The following is a 14,809-nucleotide window of genomic DNA, read 5'->3' as shown; positions in this document are numbered from 1 at the left end:
ATAATACACAAATACACTCATTCCTAATACACAATCACTATAATACACAAATACACTCATTCCTAATACACAATCACTATAATACACAAATACACTCATTCCTAATACACAATCACTATAATACACAAATACACTCATTCCTAATACACAATCACTATAATACACAAATACACTGATTTCGAATACACAATCACTAATACACAAAAACACAATCACTCACACACAAAAACACAATCACTCACACACAAATACACAATCACTCACACACAAATACACGCATTCCTAATACACAATCACTAATACACACAAATAAGCCCTACACTAATTCCTAATACACAGAACATACAACGAAGTGGCGGATCTACGTGGTAAATAGGAAACAGCAGTGGAAACCTATATACTATAGTAACTATAAGATATAAACGATATATATATATATAATAAAACCTATAGATTAGTACTAGTAACTATAAATAGGAAGCAGCAGCAGAAATCTATAAGTAGTAATAGGATCGGCAAAAGTAATCCAATTTATATCGCAGATTATATTTTCTTCTTGCGTTAAAAGATTATTTCTCATTGCCTCCAGCCCTTTTACGCACTCGTGGTCTTATCGTATAATTGCTAGTGTATTTCACTCGGATCGTTCGCTGACCTTTTTTGGCCAAAAAAGTCTAGACTATTCTCTGATTTCCATACTTTTCCTGCTACAATGTGAAGAGATAAGCGGTTTGGACTTGAACATATCAATCGATAAACATCGAATACCCGTTAAACGGACGCGATGATACGATTTCACTCGTCAACGTTCAAAGACGCGCCTATTACTTGCACTTTTCTGATGCCAGCTGACAGAAATATATCGGAATTAGTTATGAACTATCATGAGCTTAAAATCTTATATCTTTTGCACGAGATTTTACTTAAAGGTGCCTTCCCACGAAACTTCAAGCGGCAAACATGAAATTAGGCAAAAATGAATTATTTTAACATTGCACGTTTGTACTTGCCTATATTATTATGTGTGATAGGTAAAAAAAATTGCGTGGGAAGACGTTCATTCAAAGCTTCTAGACTACAAAGTGAAAGTTTCAGGTCGAAAGTTTCAAACAGCGTTTACTTTTGCCGCTCTGCGGCGATGTTGTGACGTATTACGTCGTCATCAATAAATGAGCCTTTACACAGAACCGCGGGGAAACCGCGATTTTCGAGTTGTTTTTTCGTTGAGCAAATATAGGCTTGATACATATTTTTACAGTTTTATTTTCAAAGCTAACGTTCAGTTAAAGTCTAGTGAGTTATTTACTTGCGTTTTACAGTGTTCTGTTACAAAAATGTGGGTGGGAAGACATCTTTGAAATTTATGGCATTTTAAAATCACGATATCACAACTACATATATAATATAATGTTTCTGACAACGTACCCCTGGTTTATAAACAACATGTTCTGCTAGCATCTATGACAAATACGACATACACATATACGCTCTCCTATGACACTATTTGTCATAGGAAGATTCTTCTTATTACAAATATTGGCGAGTCAACTTCGTTCCGCTTTACAGCCGAAATTCAGTGCTTGCGTTCCTAATAGCGCTCCTAAACTCCTATGATGCGCACAACACATACAACAATATTTGTCACAGGAAGAATCTTCCTATGACAAAGTGTCATAAGAGAGCGTTTATGCGTATGTTGTATTTGTCATAGATGCTAGCAGAACAGGCTGTTATAAACCACCAGAAGCTTAACACTGCATCGAGGTGCGCCATGCGCATGCGTCGCTGTGTACTTATGACGTCATCCGAGCTCTCATACCTTGTCACCTATAGGGGCCTTGTTCAGGTAGACGATGTAGCCGAGGTGCTGTAGAGACTGCGTACTCCAGACGATGACGAGGGTCGTGGTGACGTCACCGACCTCCACGGATATGACAGGACCGCCTCCCTCGGTCTCCACGGGCGTGCCCATGCCCTGTAACACACACACACAGATATGACAGGAGCACACGCACACATGCAAACACAATCACACGCAGCAGCACCTCATGCTGCAAGCACGCCGCCGACGCATATGCACGCCGTGCACGCACGCCGCATACCGCACACACACACCGTCGGCGTCAGCCGAGCATTTACTGACTGCCCTACTTGTTTGGTTGTGACTATGACATGTGGTGATGATGTGTGATTGACGACGCACGAGGACGACGAGACGCGACGACGCGACGGACGCAGATGGATGATAACGATGATGAATGACGATGACGCATGACAATGCCGAAGGATGTGATGATAATGATGAAATTTGATGATGTTTATGATGTATGATGTGAGATGTTTTATGATGATGAATGATGATGATGAATATGTGTGATTATGATGAATGATTGATGATGAGGATGATGATGAATATAGATGCATGATGATGATGATGATGATGATGATGATGATGATGATGATAGACTACAGTACCAGCATGTTTGATTCGACGTTGTAGTAGTCGCTGTTGACCGGGTATACGATCAGCTGCATCTGGTAGTTCCTGCCTCCAGCCATGCCGGACACGTTCAGACTCGTGTAGGTGTTTGGCAGCAGAGGCGTGTAGGAGAAGTTGTTCATGAAGAACTGCGAGCAAGATGTTCACTTATTCACGAATAATTATTTAAAAACTTATTCACGATAACTGTAGACGATTGAGTCAAATAAGGTGGTTGGGGAGGGAGGGATGAAGCAAACCAGTGTAGTACGTTCCGGCTTTTAATTTTTAAGCTGTTCAAAAGTTTTAAGCTCGTTAATAATTAAGATTTTTTATTAATAAATTTTACTAGTTCATTAATTTATTAATTTAGTTTTATTCCAGCTATGGTCGCTCATTAACGATGGTTTCAAGATTATTTAGTCTAGCAGGGTGGATAGTGTGGTTATTATTATTATTATAACAATATTATACTTAAAATAGATATTATTACAAATAGAAGTGACCCTTTATAGCCAAATGAGTCAGAAGTCGCACATATAGATTTTACGCTATGTGTGGTTCTAACTATACAGGCATGACATTTTTGTGATTTTAATTGAAATAGCTAGATAGCTTAGAATGTTTTCTATCGGTATATCTGGGTGAAATATACATATAATATCGTTAAAAGATATATTTTGACTGATTTTGTGTCAATATCTACTCAATATCATATATATGAAGTTTAGTCACACTATTAGACTCGATTATTTTGATTTACTTATCATTTTTCACGGAGTTAATGGTTAATAATTGTAATATCCATAACTTTTTTCTTTTTTATCCTGATTTCAATAAAATTTTAGGACAAATATTATACTTATAAAACGACCATTACATTATAAGCATAATTAATAAACGTAATACATACATATTACAATAATAATAACATACATAACATAATACATCATAATCATCGCATGCAATGATGGCATGCTTACAATACATACATACATACTTAATGTATATTCTTATACGCGTTTCTTGTATACATTATTTTACATGTACCTTATATCCCTTGATCTGTGGTAGGTGCTTGCGCTTGATGTTATCCCAAAACACTTCATGATACCTGGACTGTACGTCCGCTTGATTATTCGGCGGAGTTTCACCATTCTCGCTCTTTTTCTGCAAATGTTTGCAACCATTATATAAGTGAAGGAGATTACTAACCAATATTACAATATTAGCAGGCACTACGTGTGTGCGTGTGCTGTGTGGGAGGGGGCATGGATTGTAGTGTACATGACAAGTGGTGCTGATGGATTATTTTATTATTCGTAGCCAAATATTTTTACACTGTCCCGTGTCACTTTGTAGAACAATCAGGGAAAATACAATATCCGTGTGTTCGTGTGTGTGTGTGTTTGTGTGTGTGATGTGTGTGTGTGTGTGGGTGTGGGTGTGTGTCGTTGTTGTGTGATGATGTGTGTGTGTAATGTGTGTGTGTGTGTGTATGTGTTGGTGTATGGGTGTGGTGTGTGTGGATCTGTGTGTGTGTGCTGGGTGTGTGTTGTGTGTGTGTGTGTGTTGTTGTGTGTAGTGTGTGTGTGTGTGTGTATGCATGTCGTGTGGGTGTGGTGTAGTGTGTGTGTGTGTGTGTGATTGCCTGATCGTGTTTCTGCTCGTGTTGTCTAGTGGCTGTCGGTGTGTCATGTGTCTGCGTCTGGCGATCCTGCGGTCTGTGCGTCTGCTGTGCGCGTGCCGTCGCGCGTGCGACGTCTGTGTGTGGTGTGGACGACAGTTGTATGGACGTGGCTGTTTGCGTACGATATAAATATATATACTCAGGCGTTTCGTTGTATTGCAACAGGTCATGAGGTCGGTTTATAGATGCACGAACGAGACTTCTTATAATGGTTTTGGTGTTAGCTTCTTTCGGCATGTTCCTAGTTGTCATTAGAGGGCCGGATTATTATATATATATAGCGTTTGCAGAGTCTAGCTACGTTTCATATGTTGATAGAGGCCTGCGCATGTGCTACGCGTGGCGTGCGAGATAGCAACGCAGGATGGACAAAAACATCAACGCTATAGGCGTTAAACTCGAGTTGAAGCTACACAACACGCCATGGAAATGAAATGACGACCTTTTTTGCACATACAACCAGGAGTGCATTCAGCAGAGTGGACTTGCAAATCAGGGAAGACCTTCAGTCATGTGTACATTCAACAAGGTACATTAATTTTTCAATGAAGTTAGTTCAGACTTGGTTTTTTGCAAGTTTATACAGATCGCTAATTCTTAATAAAGGTTGAGTTGGAGCAGTAGGTTCTCCTACTATCTTCAGCAACCCATCGTCTCACCACAACCAACATACTGTCACCGTGTTGAAGCAGCGCTGTTCATACGCTAACTTATTTGGTGCAGTATATATGTTAGTGTTTTATTGCCTTTTATTACCTCTTATACGCCTTTTATTGCCTTGGCGCGCGTGCGCATGCACACACTCGCACACACACGCACGCCACACGCACGCTACATGCACTCGCGTGCATGCACACAAACACACCACCACACATGCACGCCACACGCGCGCACGAGCACGCACACACTCGTACACACAAACACGCAGGCACGCAACAACGCACGCACACGCAGGCACGCACACGCACGCACACGCACTGCACACCGCACGACACGCACACAGCACGCCATGTTTGCTGAGTGTAGTACAGAAGAGAGATATTTTCAATATACTTTTTTTCATTTGACTAACTAATGCCATTTGGGGGGGAGAGCGGGGCGGCGTGCAAAGGAAGTAAAATTTAAAACGTAAACATTAAAAATATAATGTAACAAATGTGTAGACGTCACTCACTTCTAGCATATCTAGTGCCATCTTCTTGTCGATCTCTTCCTGCGTGAGGCTGGGAACGTCGGTGATCACGTGATAGCACCTGCAATCATGTGACACCGGCATTACGTCATCGGTCATTCACAAGCACATTCGCAGACGATCCAAGATCCAAGATACAAGATATCGCTCAGACGATAGGCGGTTGTCGAGTGTAATGTGACAAAGAGAAAGGAAATATGAAAAGTATAGGATAGGCAGGCGGGAGGAGGATGGCGGTGATGGGAGGAGAGGAAAAAAGGAGCTGTGTAAGATGTGGCGAAGTTTTGACGAGAGGGGAAATTAAGAAAAAAAGACAGAGTAGGAGCATAGAGGGTGTGGGGGGGGGGGGACTACGTTAAGAGAAGGTTCGACTAAAAGTGAGGAAGATATGAAAGAAAGGAAGTAGGAGGTTGGCAAGCGAGTGAGAGGGAAAGGAATGGTTTAAGGAAACGGGAGTTGGTGAGTAAGGATATGGCACAGTATCAGGTAGCTAAACAAAACGATGGGGACATTCCGAATAAAAGCACCAAACTTTTTCCATGTGCTACCCATTAAATTAGACTTCATTTTGATAAAGAAGCACTTCACACAAGATATAGATGAGAAAGGCTCGAGCGAAGGGCAAGGTGTGTTACAGGTAGCTGACCCTTACTCCCATGAGCACGAACATCCTGCTATCTCGCAGACTCTGACTGACGGCCATGGCCCTGATGAAGGCGAGCATGGGCGTCTCCAGCCCAATACCGTGCTCCTCGTGGTACACCTGCCGTGTGTTCACCATGCAATATGTCATCATGGGAGAGAGAGAGAAAGAGACGGAGAGGAAGAGGAGAGATAGAGAGGATAGATAGAGAGAGAGAAGAGCCGACTTCGAGAAGAAGAGACCAGGATAGAAGAGATAAGAGAGAGGAAGAGACGAGAGACAAGAAGATGATGGAAAGAGAGGAGAGAGAGAGAAGAAGAGAGAGGGGAGGAGACAAGAGCGTACGCAGCAGACGAGAGAGAGACAGGAGATGAGAGAAAGATAGGAAGAGAGAAATGATCGAGACCGAGCAGAGAGAGCGATCGAGCTGACGGGACGCAGAGTGAGACACAGAAGAGAAAGGAAGAGAGAGAGAGAGAGAGAGAGAGAGAGCAGAGCAGAGAGAGAGAGAAGATCGAGCTCACCAGCGCCGAGAGAAAGAAGAGAGATAGGCATTATAACCTGTCCTTTCGGTTCCATCTTATTGGCCTATGAAAATGTGCGCCTTGAAAACTCACAGCCGCACGCACGCAACGCAGCGCAGCACGCCCGCACGCGCGACACACGACGCACCGCACGCACCCAGCAGACGTAACGACACGAGCACGCAAAAACGAAGCAACCGCACGCCCCCAAACCCGCACCGCCACGCCACAAGCATAAGTACCCAACACCAAGAGGAAGTATGTATCCTGGAACGTTGGAATTCTTATAGTCGATATCTGGAGGAATAATCCGATTGTTGTATGTATGGTTACGCACCGAAGGCTTAACTGTGTAATCGTCCGCGCCGCTCGCAGCCCCGCCGCATGATTCTGGATATAAAACAGGTCTCCAGGACTTTATACCCTAATACCGAACATATCCTGCTTCTCATTCCGCTCCACACGTCCCCTTCCGTATATACTACCCAGCGTATATAAAGTGCAAAGTGAACTCGTACCTGTCAAAGGTAAAGTGCTAAAAAGATTAATTAATATTATATAATATTCTCTAAAAATCTGGTGCTCCCATCATTTCCTTCTCTCCAAGCTATGTTAATAAAATGGTCGCGTAAACAAAACAGACAAATATGATATAAACTAATTTATATAATACCCAGCGGTGATTAATAAAATAAAGCTTCGATGACAAATTCCCGAATGACAAAAGTGGTAACGAGGTGATAAGAGCTATGCATTAAAGTACTAATATTCATTTAGGATTTGACTCTAATCATACTGTTTTACAGCTTAACTAAGTGAAATCCGTAGATGATCCTACATTATGAGCAAGTGCCAACTGGCAAATTGCCCGGCTAAATCGCGCTGATTTTCAAAATAGTAATATACTGTTAGTATATAATCTTCCTGNGCGAGGGGAGGGAGGAAGAATAGAAGAGACAGAAGAGAAAGAGATGAGAAGAGACAGAGAAGTATTTAGGAGACAGAGATAGACAGAGAGAGCCGAGGCAAGACGAGAGAGGACCACAGAGAGAGAGGAGAGAGAGAGAGCGAGAGAGCAGAAGAGAGAGCGGAGAGAGGGCGAGGAGCGGAGAGCAGAGATGGAGACGAGAGAGAGAGAGAAGAGAGACGAGAGAGAGATGAGAGGACGAGAAGACGAGAGAGAGATGAGAGAGAGAGCAAGAGAGAAAGACGAGATAGGCATTATTAAACCTTCGTTTCCGTTTCATCTATGCTGAAATCGTGCACGCCTGCAACACGCACGCACGCACGCACTGCGCGCACGCACGCACGCACGGCACGCACGCACGCACTGCACACAAGCCACGCACGCCAAGCACGCACGATCACGCACACCGAGCCACGCACACGAAGCGCGCACGCACGCACGCACGAGCACGCACGCACGCACGCACGACACGATGCACGAGAGAGCGTCTGCGCACGTAATTGCCTTTTTGTTGATATCTGAGGACTTATCGACTTGTTGTTGTTATCTGTGCAGCTAACTTACATCGTTCGCGCATTACTGATGCTAATAAAATCACACGATTACACACCTTTTAGCATACCAACATCTCTCTCTCTCTCTCTCTCTCTCTCTATATATATACTTATATATATATATCATATAATCAAGAGCTAATCCAATACTAGATGTAACAACGGAAAAACGGAAAAATAGTGCTATTTTCACGACACATTATTCTACTTTGCCTGCGAGTCTATAATATTCCATGGTATTGCATTAAGCAGAATATCTTTGCCTCTAAACAAGACCAACCGCTTGTCACTACGATATCCTAGGCGAGACTTATCGGCTCCTAAACCTCCCCTTCCCACATGCAACGGCCGCCTCGAATCCACTTCGTCCCCATCCTTCACGCGTCTAAGCAATTTCGGCTATTCGGTTTCCTTCACCGCTTGGAGCGCTGGATTAATTGATGTCACATGCCAAATTTGGTACTCTTACTAAGCTGCGTTTTTAGAGACTTAATTAAAAAAACACTTGCCGGCCTCCATCATGACGGGCATTAGCCCGTGCTAGGAAAAGCATAATGGGAGATAAGGGCATAGGCCGATGCCCGAAAGTCACCTCCACCTCGCACCTGCCACCCGAAAATCATTCATAAACATTATGGCGGAAAAACCCGAACTCTCACGAAGCAAACGCTTAGCCGCCGTGAAAGGTGGGGACAGAAGTGGTTCGAGGCGTGCGTTTGGCATGGTGGGAGGGATGGCTTTAGGAGCCGATATTCTCGCCTAGGAGTATCGTATTGACAAAGCCGGATTGGTCTTGTTTTTAGAGAGCACAAGAATTTCTGCTTATCGCAATACTTATGAATTATTATAGACTCGCAGGCAAAAGCTAGAATAATGTTGTCGTGACAATAGCCACTATTTGTCCGCTTTTTCTGTTGTACACTCTAGGTATTATTAGCTCTTGATAATATATATATATAATATATATTTATTACTTATATACTATATAAACACACATATATATCACATATGTATATATACTATTAATATTATATATACATATGTATATATATATATATATATATAATCTCTCGTCCAACGGTCTTACAACATTCACTACTAATGAATACCGTGAACTACTATAGTGACCCGAGAAGAAAAAAAAGAAGAAGAAGAAGAAGAAGAAATTTCATCATGAATTTAAAAATTGACAAACGAACAACAACTAAAAACGCACCAAAACGCAAACAAAAACAAAAACGCGCAGACGCGGCCGTCCCATCCCACCGCGTGGTAAGATCGCGTGACCGTTGCCGTGCTCAGATAATTAAAATCACTGATTAAATAATTAATTAAATATCGAAATTATTAATTAAATAATTAATTAATTATTAATTAATTATAAGCTTCTGCACACTCTTGCGGCAACGACAAAGCCCCCCGGTCACGTGATGACGCGCTCGCGCGGCGACGTACCCGGATGGCGGGGTTGCAGACTTCCGGGCAGGCTGCGTCGGTCGTGTAGTAGATCTTCACACCGGGCGTCTCGGACGTGATGAGTACGATGTGCGGTATGCGCACGAGTCCGCCGTTGCCGCCGTGCGTGATGCGGGGCTCCGTAGTTCTGACGCCTGCCACCGATAAACGACAAATAACACGCAGCAGGTGGGCGACCGACAGTCATTCAAGGTTATATTCAAGGTCACGCGTTGACAGGTCACACCACACACATCAACACATACGCGCGTACATGCGCGCTCAGCGCGCACACACACTTGTGACGTACATCATCAATCAGAGCTTCACAGCCAAAATGTAACGCCTCATAATCAGGACAGAGCAGAGTCGGCCCGTGACGTCACCAGTGTCCGTGACGTCACCAGTGTCCGTGACGTTCACCAGTGCCCGCTGACGTCCAAGTGTCTCGCTGACGTCACCAGTGTCCGTGCCCTCATCTGACGAGGAGAATGAAGAGGACAAAAAGGAGGAGGAGCAGGGAGATGGGGAGGAGGGAAGATGAGGAGGAGGAAGAGGAGGAAGATGAAGAGGAGGAGGCAGCGCGGCGAGGGAAAGACAGAGAAGTAGATGGAATCAGGAGGAAGAAGCAAAGACAACAGAGAAGAAAAATATAACTAAAACATAAAAAGAAGCAGCAGCAGGAGACATTTCACATACCCTTGTCGAGCACCCTTATCGTGCCCAGCTTGCCCGGGCTGCCGTGTGACGTCACGCTGAACACGCCCTCCGACAGGAACGTGTAGAGGAAGTTGTTGTTGGCCACGGCCTTGCCGCTGTTGAACGCCAGGGCGCCCTGAACAACGGTCTGCGGGGACTGAAACAGATATTGAACTCTGCTCGCACACTGACGGGTGAAGGCTCTAATGCACCAGTCAATTGAAACTCCAGCTCCCCCCCCCGACCCCCGGGAAAAGGCGGGAGAATTTAACACTTCCTTGCTGTTAAAAACGGCAATTTCCCCGCCCATAAGGGGCAGGTATAGTTTGTTAAATTGACTACGTCACGAATTTTCTATGGTAAAAGAAGTTTTTGTTGCCATTTTTTTACATTAAAAGTAAGAAACTTAACGGGACTAAACGTACGTCAAATTCTTACCTGATAAAATTGTTTTCTCAATAGTTAAAAAACCAAAAAACCTGGACGATTTTGATATTTGCTGTTCCTGGAATTAATTGCTTGCTTGGGCTATGTATGAAGTCCACGAGTGTATGTTCACATCGAACAATATAGCTAAAATAAGAAGTATAATGCAGAATTTAACCATAAAAATCGTGAACATGAATACTTTTTTATTACGGTTGACGTAATCCACTTTAAAAGCCCCTATAACCGGGGATCATTTCTCAGATTCAAAACAAAACTAAATTCTGGTTTGTATTTATGTCCAAGTATTTATTTACGTGAGTTTCTGTCATGTGGCACCTTTTTCAAATAAACGTATTTATTTGAAATCCCCCAATATTAAATCTCCACTTCCGGTGCGAGTTGTTCATTGTTAAACCACGGCTAAACGGCAAGCCTATATTTGCTCAATTATATATAACTCAAAAATCGAAATATTTACTAAATCCTAAATCCTATCCATAATCCTAAATCCAAATATAGCTCCAAAATCCGCTTTTCGCCGCGGTTCGTGTATAACGCGCCGGTTCTGTGTAAAAGGCTTATTTATTGATGACGGAGTATACGTCACAACATCGCGCAGTAGCGGCAAAAAAAAAAAAGTAAACACTGTTTTCGACCCGGCACTTTCACGTTGTAGTCTAAAAGCTTTGAATGAACGTATTCCCGAGCATTTTTTAACTATCCCACATATATAGGCAAGTATACAAACGTGCAATGTTAAAATAATTCATTTTTGCCTATTTTATGTTTGGCCCGTTCTGAATATTTCGCGGAAAGCATCTTTAATTCCTTTGCTGTTGCTACTCCACCACCCTCACGCCGCGTGGCGGAATCCAGAAGTTGAATTCTAGGGGGGGGGGCGAATCAATGCGAGCTCAAGGGCGCACGAAGCACTGAGGGGGAGGGTGTTAGGCTAAAACTACCCTTGCCCTGAAAATTCTAGTGGGGGGCAACGCCCAGTGCCCCCTGGATCCGCATCTGCATTACCCCCTCCCCCTTGATCTCCCACTCCCTCCCTCCCCTCCCCTCCCCCGGCCGACCTCGTCACGGTAACCGATCGCTCACCCCATCCTCTCCCGGCTGCACGTGCAATATATTGTGTTGCTCTTCACTGTCTTTCCACGTCCAGAAGATACTCTGTCCCTGTAGCAGCAGCAGCAGCGGCAGCAGCGGCGGCAGGTGGGGGCAGGCAGGCAATGGGAAGCAGCACGAAAGCAATTAGTACTCGTAACTAATTGCTAATTAATAATTAATCGCGCGAGTAGAACGGTAGTGGTGAGAGGGAGAGTGGAAGAGAATTATGTTGGCTGTGGGATCGGTGAGGGTGAGCATGATGCTCCAGTGCGTACCTCAGCTGCTAACGTCTGCAGCATCAACCGCTGTCTCTGCCCATCCATCGTCACTCATTCTCCGTTATCATTCACTGTCTATCGTCACCATAGAAATAATAGATAAAGAGTCTATCTATATTATTTCTATGATCGTCACGTACTCAGGCCTGTAGGAACTGCGGGGGACTGGTCCACCAATAATTTCCAGAAATTTCGTTTAAGCTTATTAATACAGCAGCCACTATCAATTTACTCAATTGCAATTTGCAATGCCAGAATGCACGAGAAAGCATCATTTCAATATTGAAAATTCAAAATTTTTCTAAATATACTGGAAAGAAGGGACCCCCACCCCCTTCCAGACCATCCTCCAAATCTGGCAAGTGCAGAAGCGCGTCTATAACATTACTCACTGCTCAACGTGCAGCAACGCACACTTATATCGATTTACATTCATTGTCTATCGTCACTACTGTTCGTTCGTACGCTTAGTGTGTTTGTTGTCACGCATAGCAGTGTTATAGAGTCACGCGATCTCCAATTGTCATTATTCTTACATTATACACACAAAAAGCTGAACACAGGTCACTGTAGCTGAGAGGCGTCTTATGTCCCCAGGGTGAGCTATCGGAGGGTACCCGGTTACTGCGTTTCGAATATCGGAACGTACCCTGCGTTACTATCTTAATATGCCACACCGTCCTAGCCCTACCCACTAACGAGTCTAGGGGGGAAGTCGCCTACGCCTACTCCCTAACCCTAACCCTAACCCTAACTCTAACCATGTCAGATAGTTCCAGGTACGTTCCGCATATAGTCAACCGTACCAGCGGTACCCTTCGATAGCTACCCTGCAGGCGGGACCATAGACCCTATGAGCGTCACTGTGACCCATGTTAGTATGTAGGCCTGTGGACACGCACCATTTGGCGATGTTGAGGTAGGCAGGTATAATGAACGCCCTCAGTGTCACCCTACAGCGATGCTGTCGCAGCGCTTGTCAACGACAACGCTCGAGGACTGTCCCGTCTCGCATTCTCACACGAACGACGTCAACAACGTTAGCAACGTGGCGACAGTCTATGCGACTCCTAGTTCTTCACGCCCCTAAAGCTGGGTTTACACTGCACTTCATGTTGGCGATTTGCGAGTTGGCACCAATTTCGCAATCCGGAAAAAAAAAAAAAAACAAAAAACAAAAAATAAACTCCAAGTTGGCGAGAATAGAAATGTTCTAATCTCCCAAACTAGTTGCTATCGATCGGTTCGGTCGCGCCAAACTTTTGTGTTACACTGCCGATTGTCGGTTTTAGTACAGTTCGGTTTAGGTCAGAATATCATTCTAAATCGTTCCAAAATGTGCAAAAATGTCGTGAAAATTGGTACACTTGCATACTTTTGTTATGCCTTTTCATTAAAAGCAGGAACACGCTGATCCACCTACAATTCCGGCCGCCATCTTGAATTCATAAAATTCGGCGCCGTCATTTCTTAAACAAATAGCTATATCCGTGTTAATAATCTTCATACACGACTTGAAAATGTGACCTGACAGACGTACATTTGGGTTACTATTCATAACAAACGGAACGTGATGCATGTGATGCACGGCGCGTTTTCGGCCGCCATTTGATTCAAAAATGGCCGCGTCATTTCTTAAAAAAATAGTACTATTCCGTTAAAATCTTCGTAGCAAATTTGAATATTGCTGGACAGCGTAATTTGCGGTTACTATTTCATACCAACAACATGATGCACTGTGATCAGGGCGTTTTCGGCCACCATCTTAAATTCAAAAGGCCGCCGTCATTTCTTAAAAAAATTAGCTATATCTACGGTTAATAATCTTCGTACAGACTTGAAAATTTACTGACAGACGTAATTTGTGGTTACTATTTCATACAACAACGTTGATGCATGTGATCACAGAGCGTTTTGGCCACATCTTGGATTCAAAATGGCCACCATAAAAATTACAAACTTAGCAATTTTTTCGTTCACGGAAGATATAGAGACGTGAAAATTTGCAGACTTGGCGCAGAGTTAATAAGCTCTCATATTAAAACAGGCACACAAGCTTCCAATTATAATTACAAGTCGGCCCCATATTGAATTCAACATGGCCGCCATCACATTCTTTACTCTGTACTTCAAATGATCAAAATGACATAGATAACAGAATACAAACAAACATGGTGAAAATGCTTGAATTACCGATTTTTTTCTCAGTATATAACAAACACAATGCCCAAACTGGCAATCTGGAATCCCCAGTTGAGAGAGAGATAATTCCATACAACAAGGTTGTAGTACTACGTACACAAGAACATGCATGGCAAGCTAAATAATACTATTGTTTAAGTTAAACAAATGTCTCGAAACTGCATTGTCCACAGTTGTCGCAGATTGTCACTCAGTGCGGTAACATGTACCTGCACAACACAACAAATATAGTACTACTGTATGGTACAGTATAGTATCTGTTATGGTGCGTGCGTTATCGCGGGCGTATAGGTATCTGTTATGTGCGTGCATGCGTGCTCGCGCGCGGTATATAGCTATCTGTTATGTGGGTGCGTGCTTGGGCGCGTATATAAGCTATCTGTTATGTGCGTGCGTGCGTTCTTCTCGGCGGGCGTATAGGTACCTGTTATGTGCATGGTTCGCTCGCGCGCGTATATAGCTCATCTGTTATGTGCGTGCGCGTGCGTTCTCGCGGGCGTATAGGTACTGTTATGTGCAGTGCGTGCTCGCACGCCGTATATAGCTTTTGTTATGTGCGTGGTGCGTTTCCGCGGGCGTATAGG

The 14,809-nt window shown here is 43.6% G+C and overlaps 1 protein-coding gene across 1 annotated transcript; it reads right to left on the bottom strand.

Moving 5' to 3' along the window:
• Positions 1–824: 824 nt before the first annotated feature.
• On the bottom strand, positions 825–12,068 carry LOC106810622. The gene is made up of 10 exons (XM_014814046.1): positions 12,021–12,068; positions 11,737–11,814; positions 10,204–10,360; positions 9,505–9,659; positions 6,023–6,124; positions 5,344–5,427; positions 3,530–3,649; positions 2,476–2,628; positions 1,820–1,975; positions 825–848 (listed from the first exon to the last, which is right to left on the bottom strand). Exons 1-10 carry the CDS (start codon positions 12,066–12,068, stop codon positions 825–827), a joined length of 1,077 nt encoding a protein of 358 aa, XP_014669532.1.
• Between the last annotated feature and the right edge of the window lie 2,741 nt (positions 12,069–14,809).

Source organism: Priapulus caudatus, unplaced genomic scaffold, assembly GCF_000485595.1.
Source record: "Priapulus caudatus unplaced genomic scaffold, Priapulus_caudatus-5.0.1 Scaffold459, whole genome shotgun sequence".
Taxonomy (NCBI): Eukaryota; Metazoa; Priapulida; class Priapulimorpha; order Priapulimorphida; family Priapulidae; genus Priapulus; species Priapulus caudatus.
This window is presented reverse-complemented; position numbering and strand designations above follow the sequence as displayed.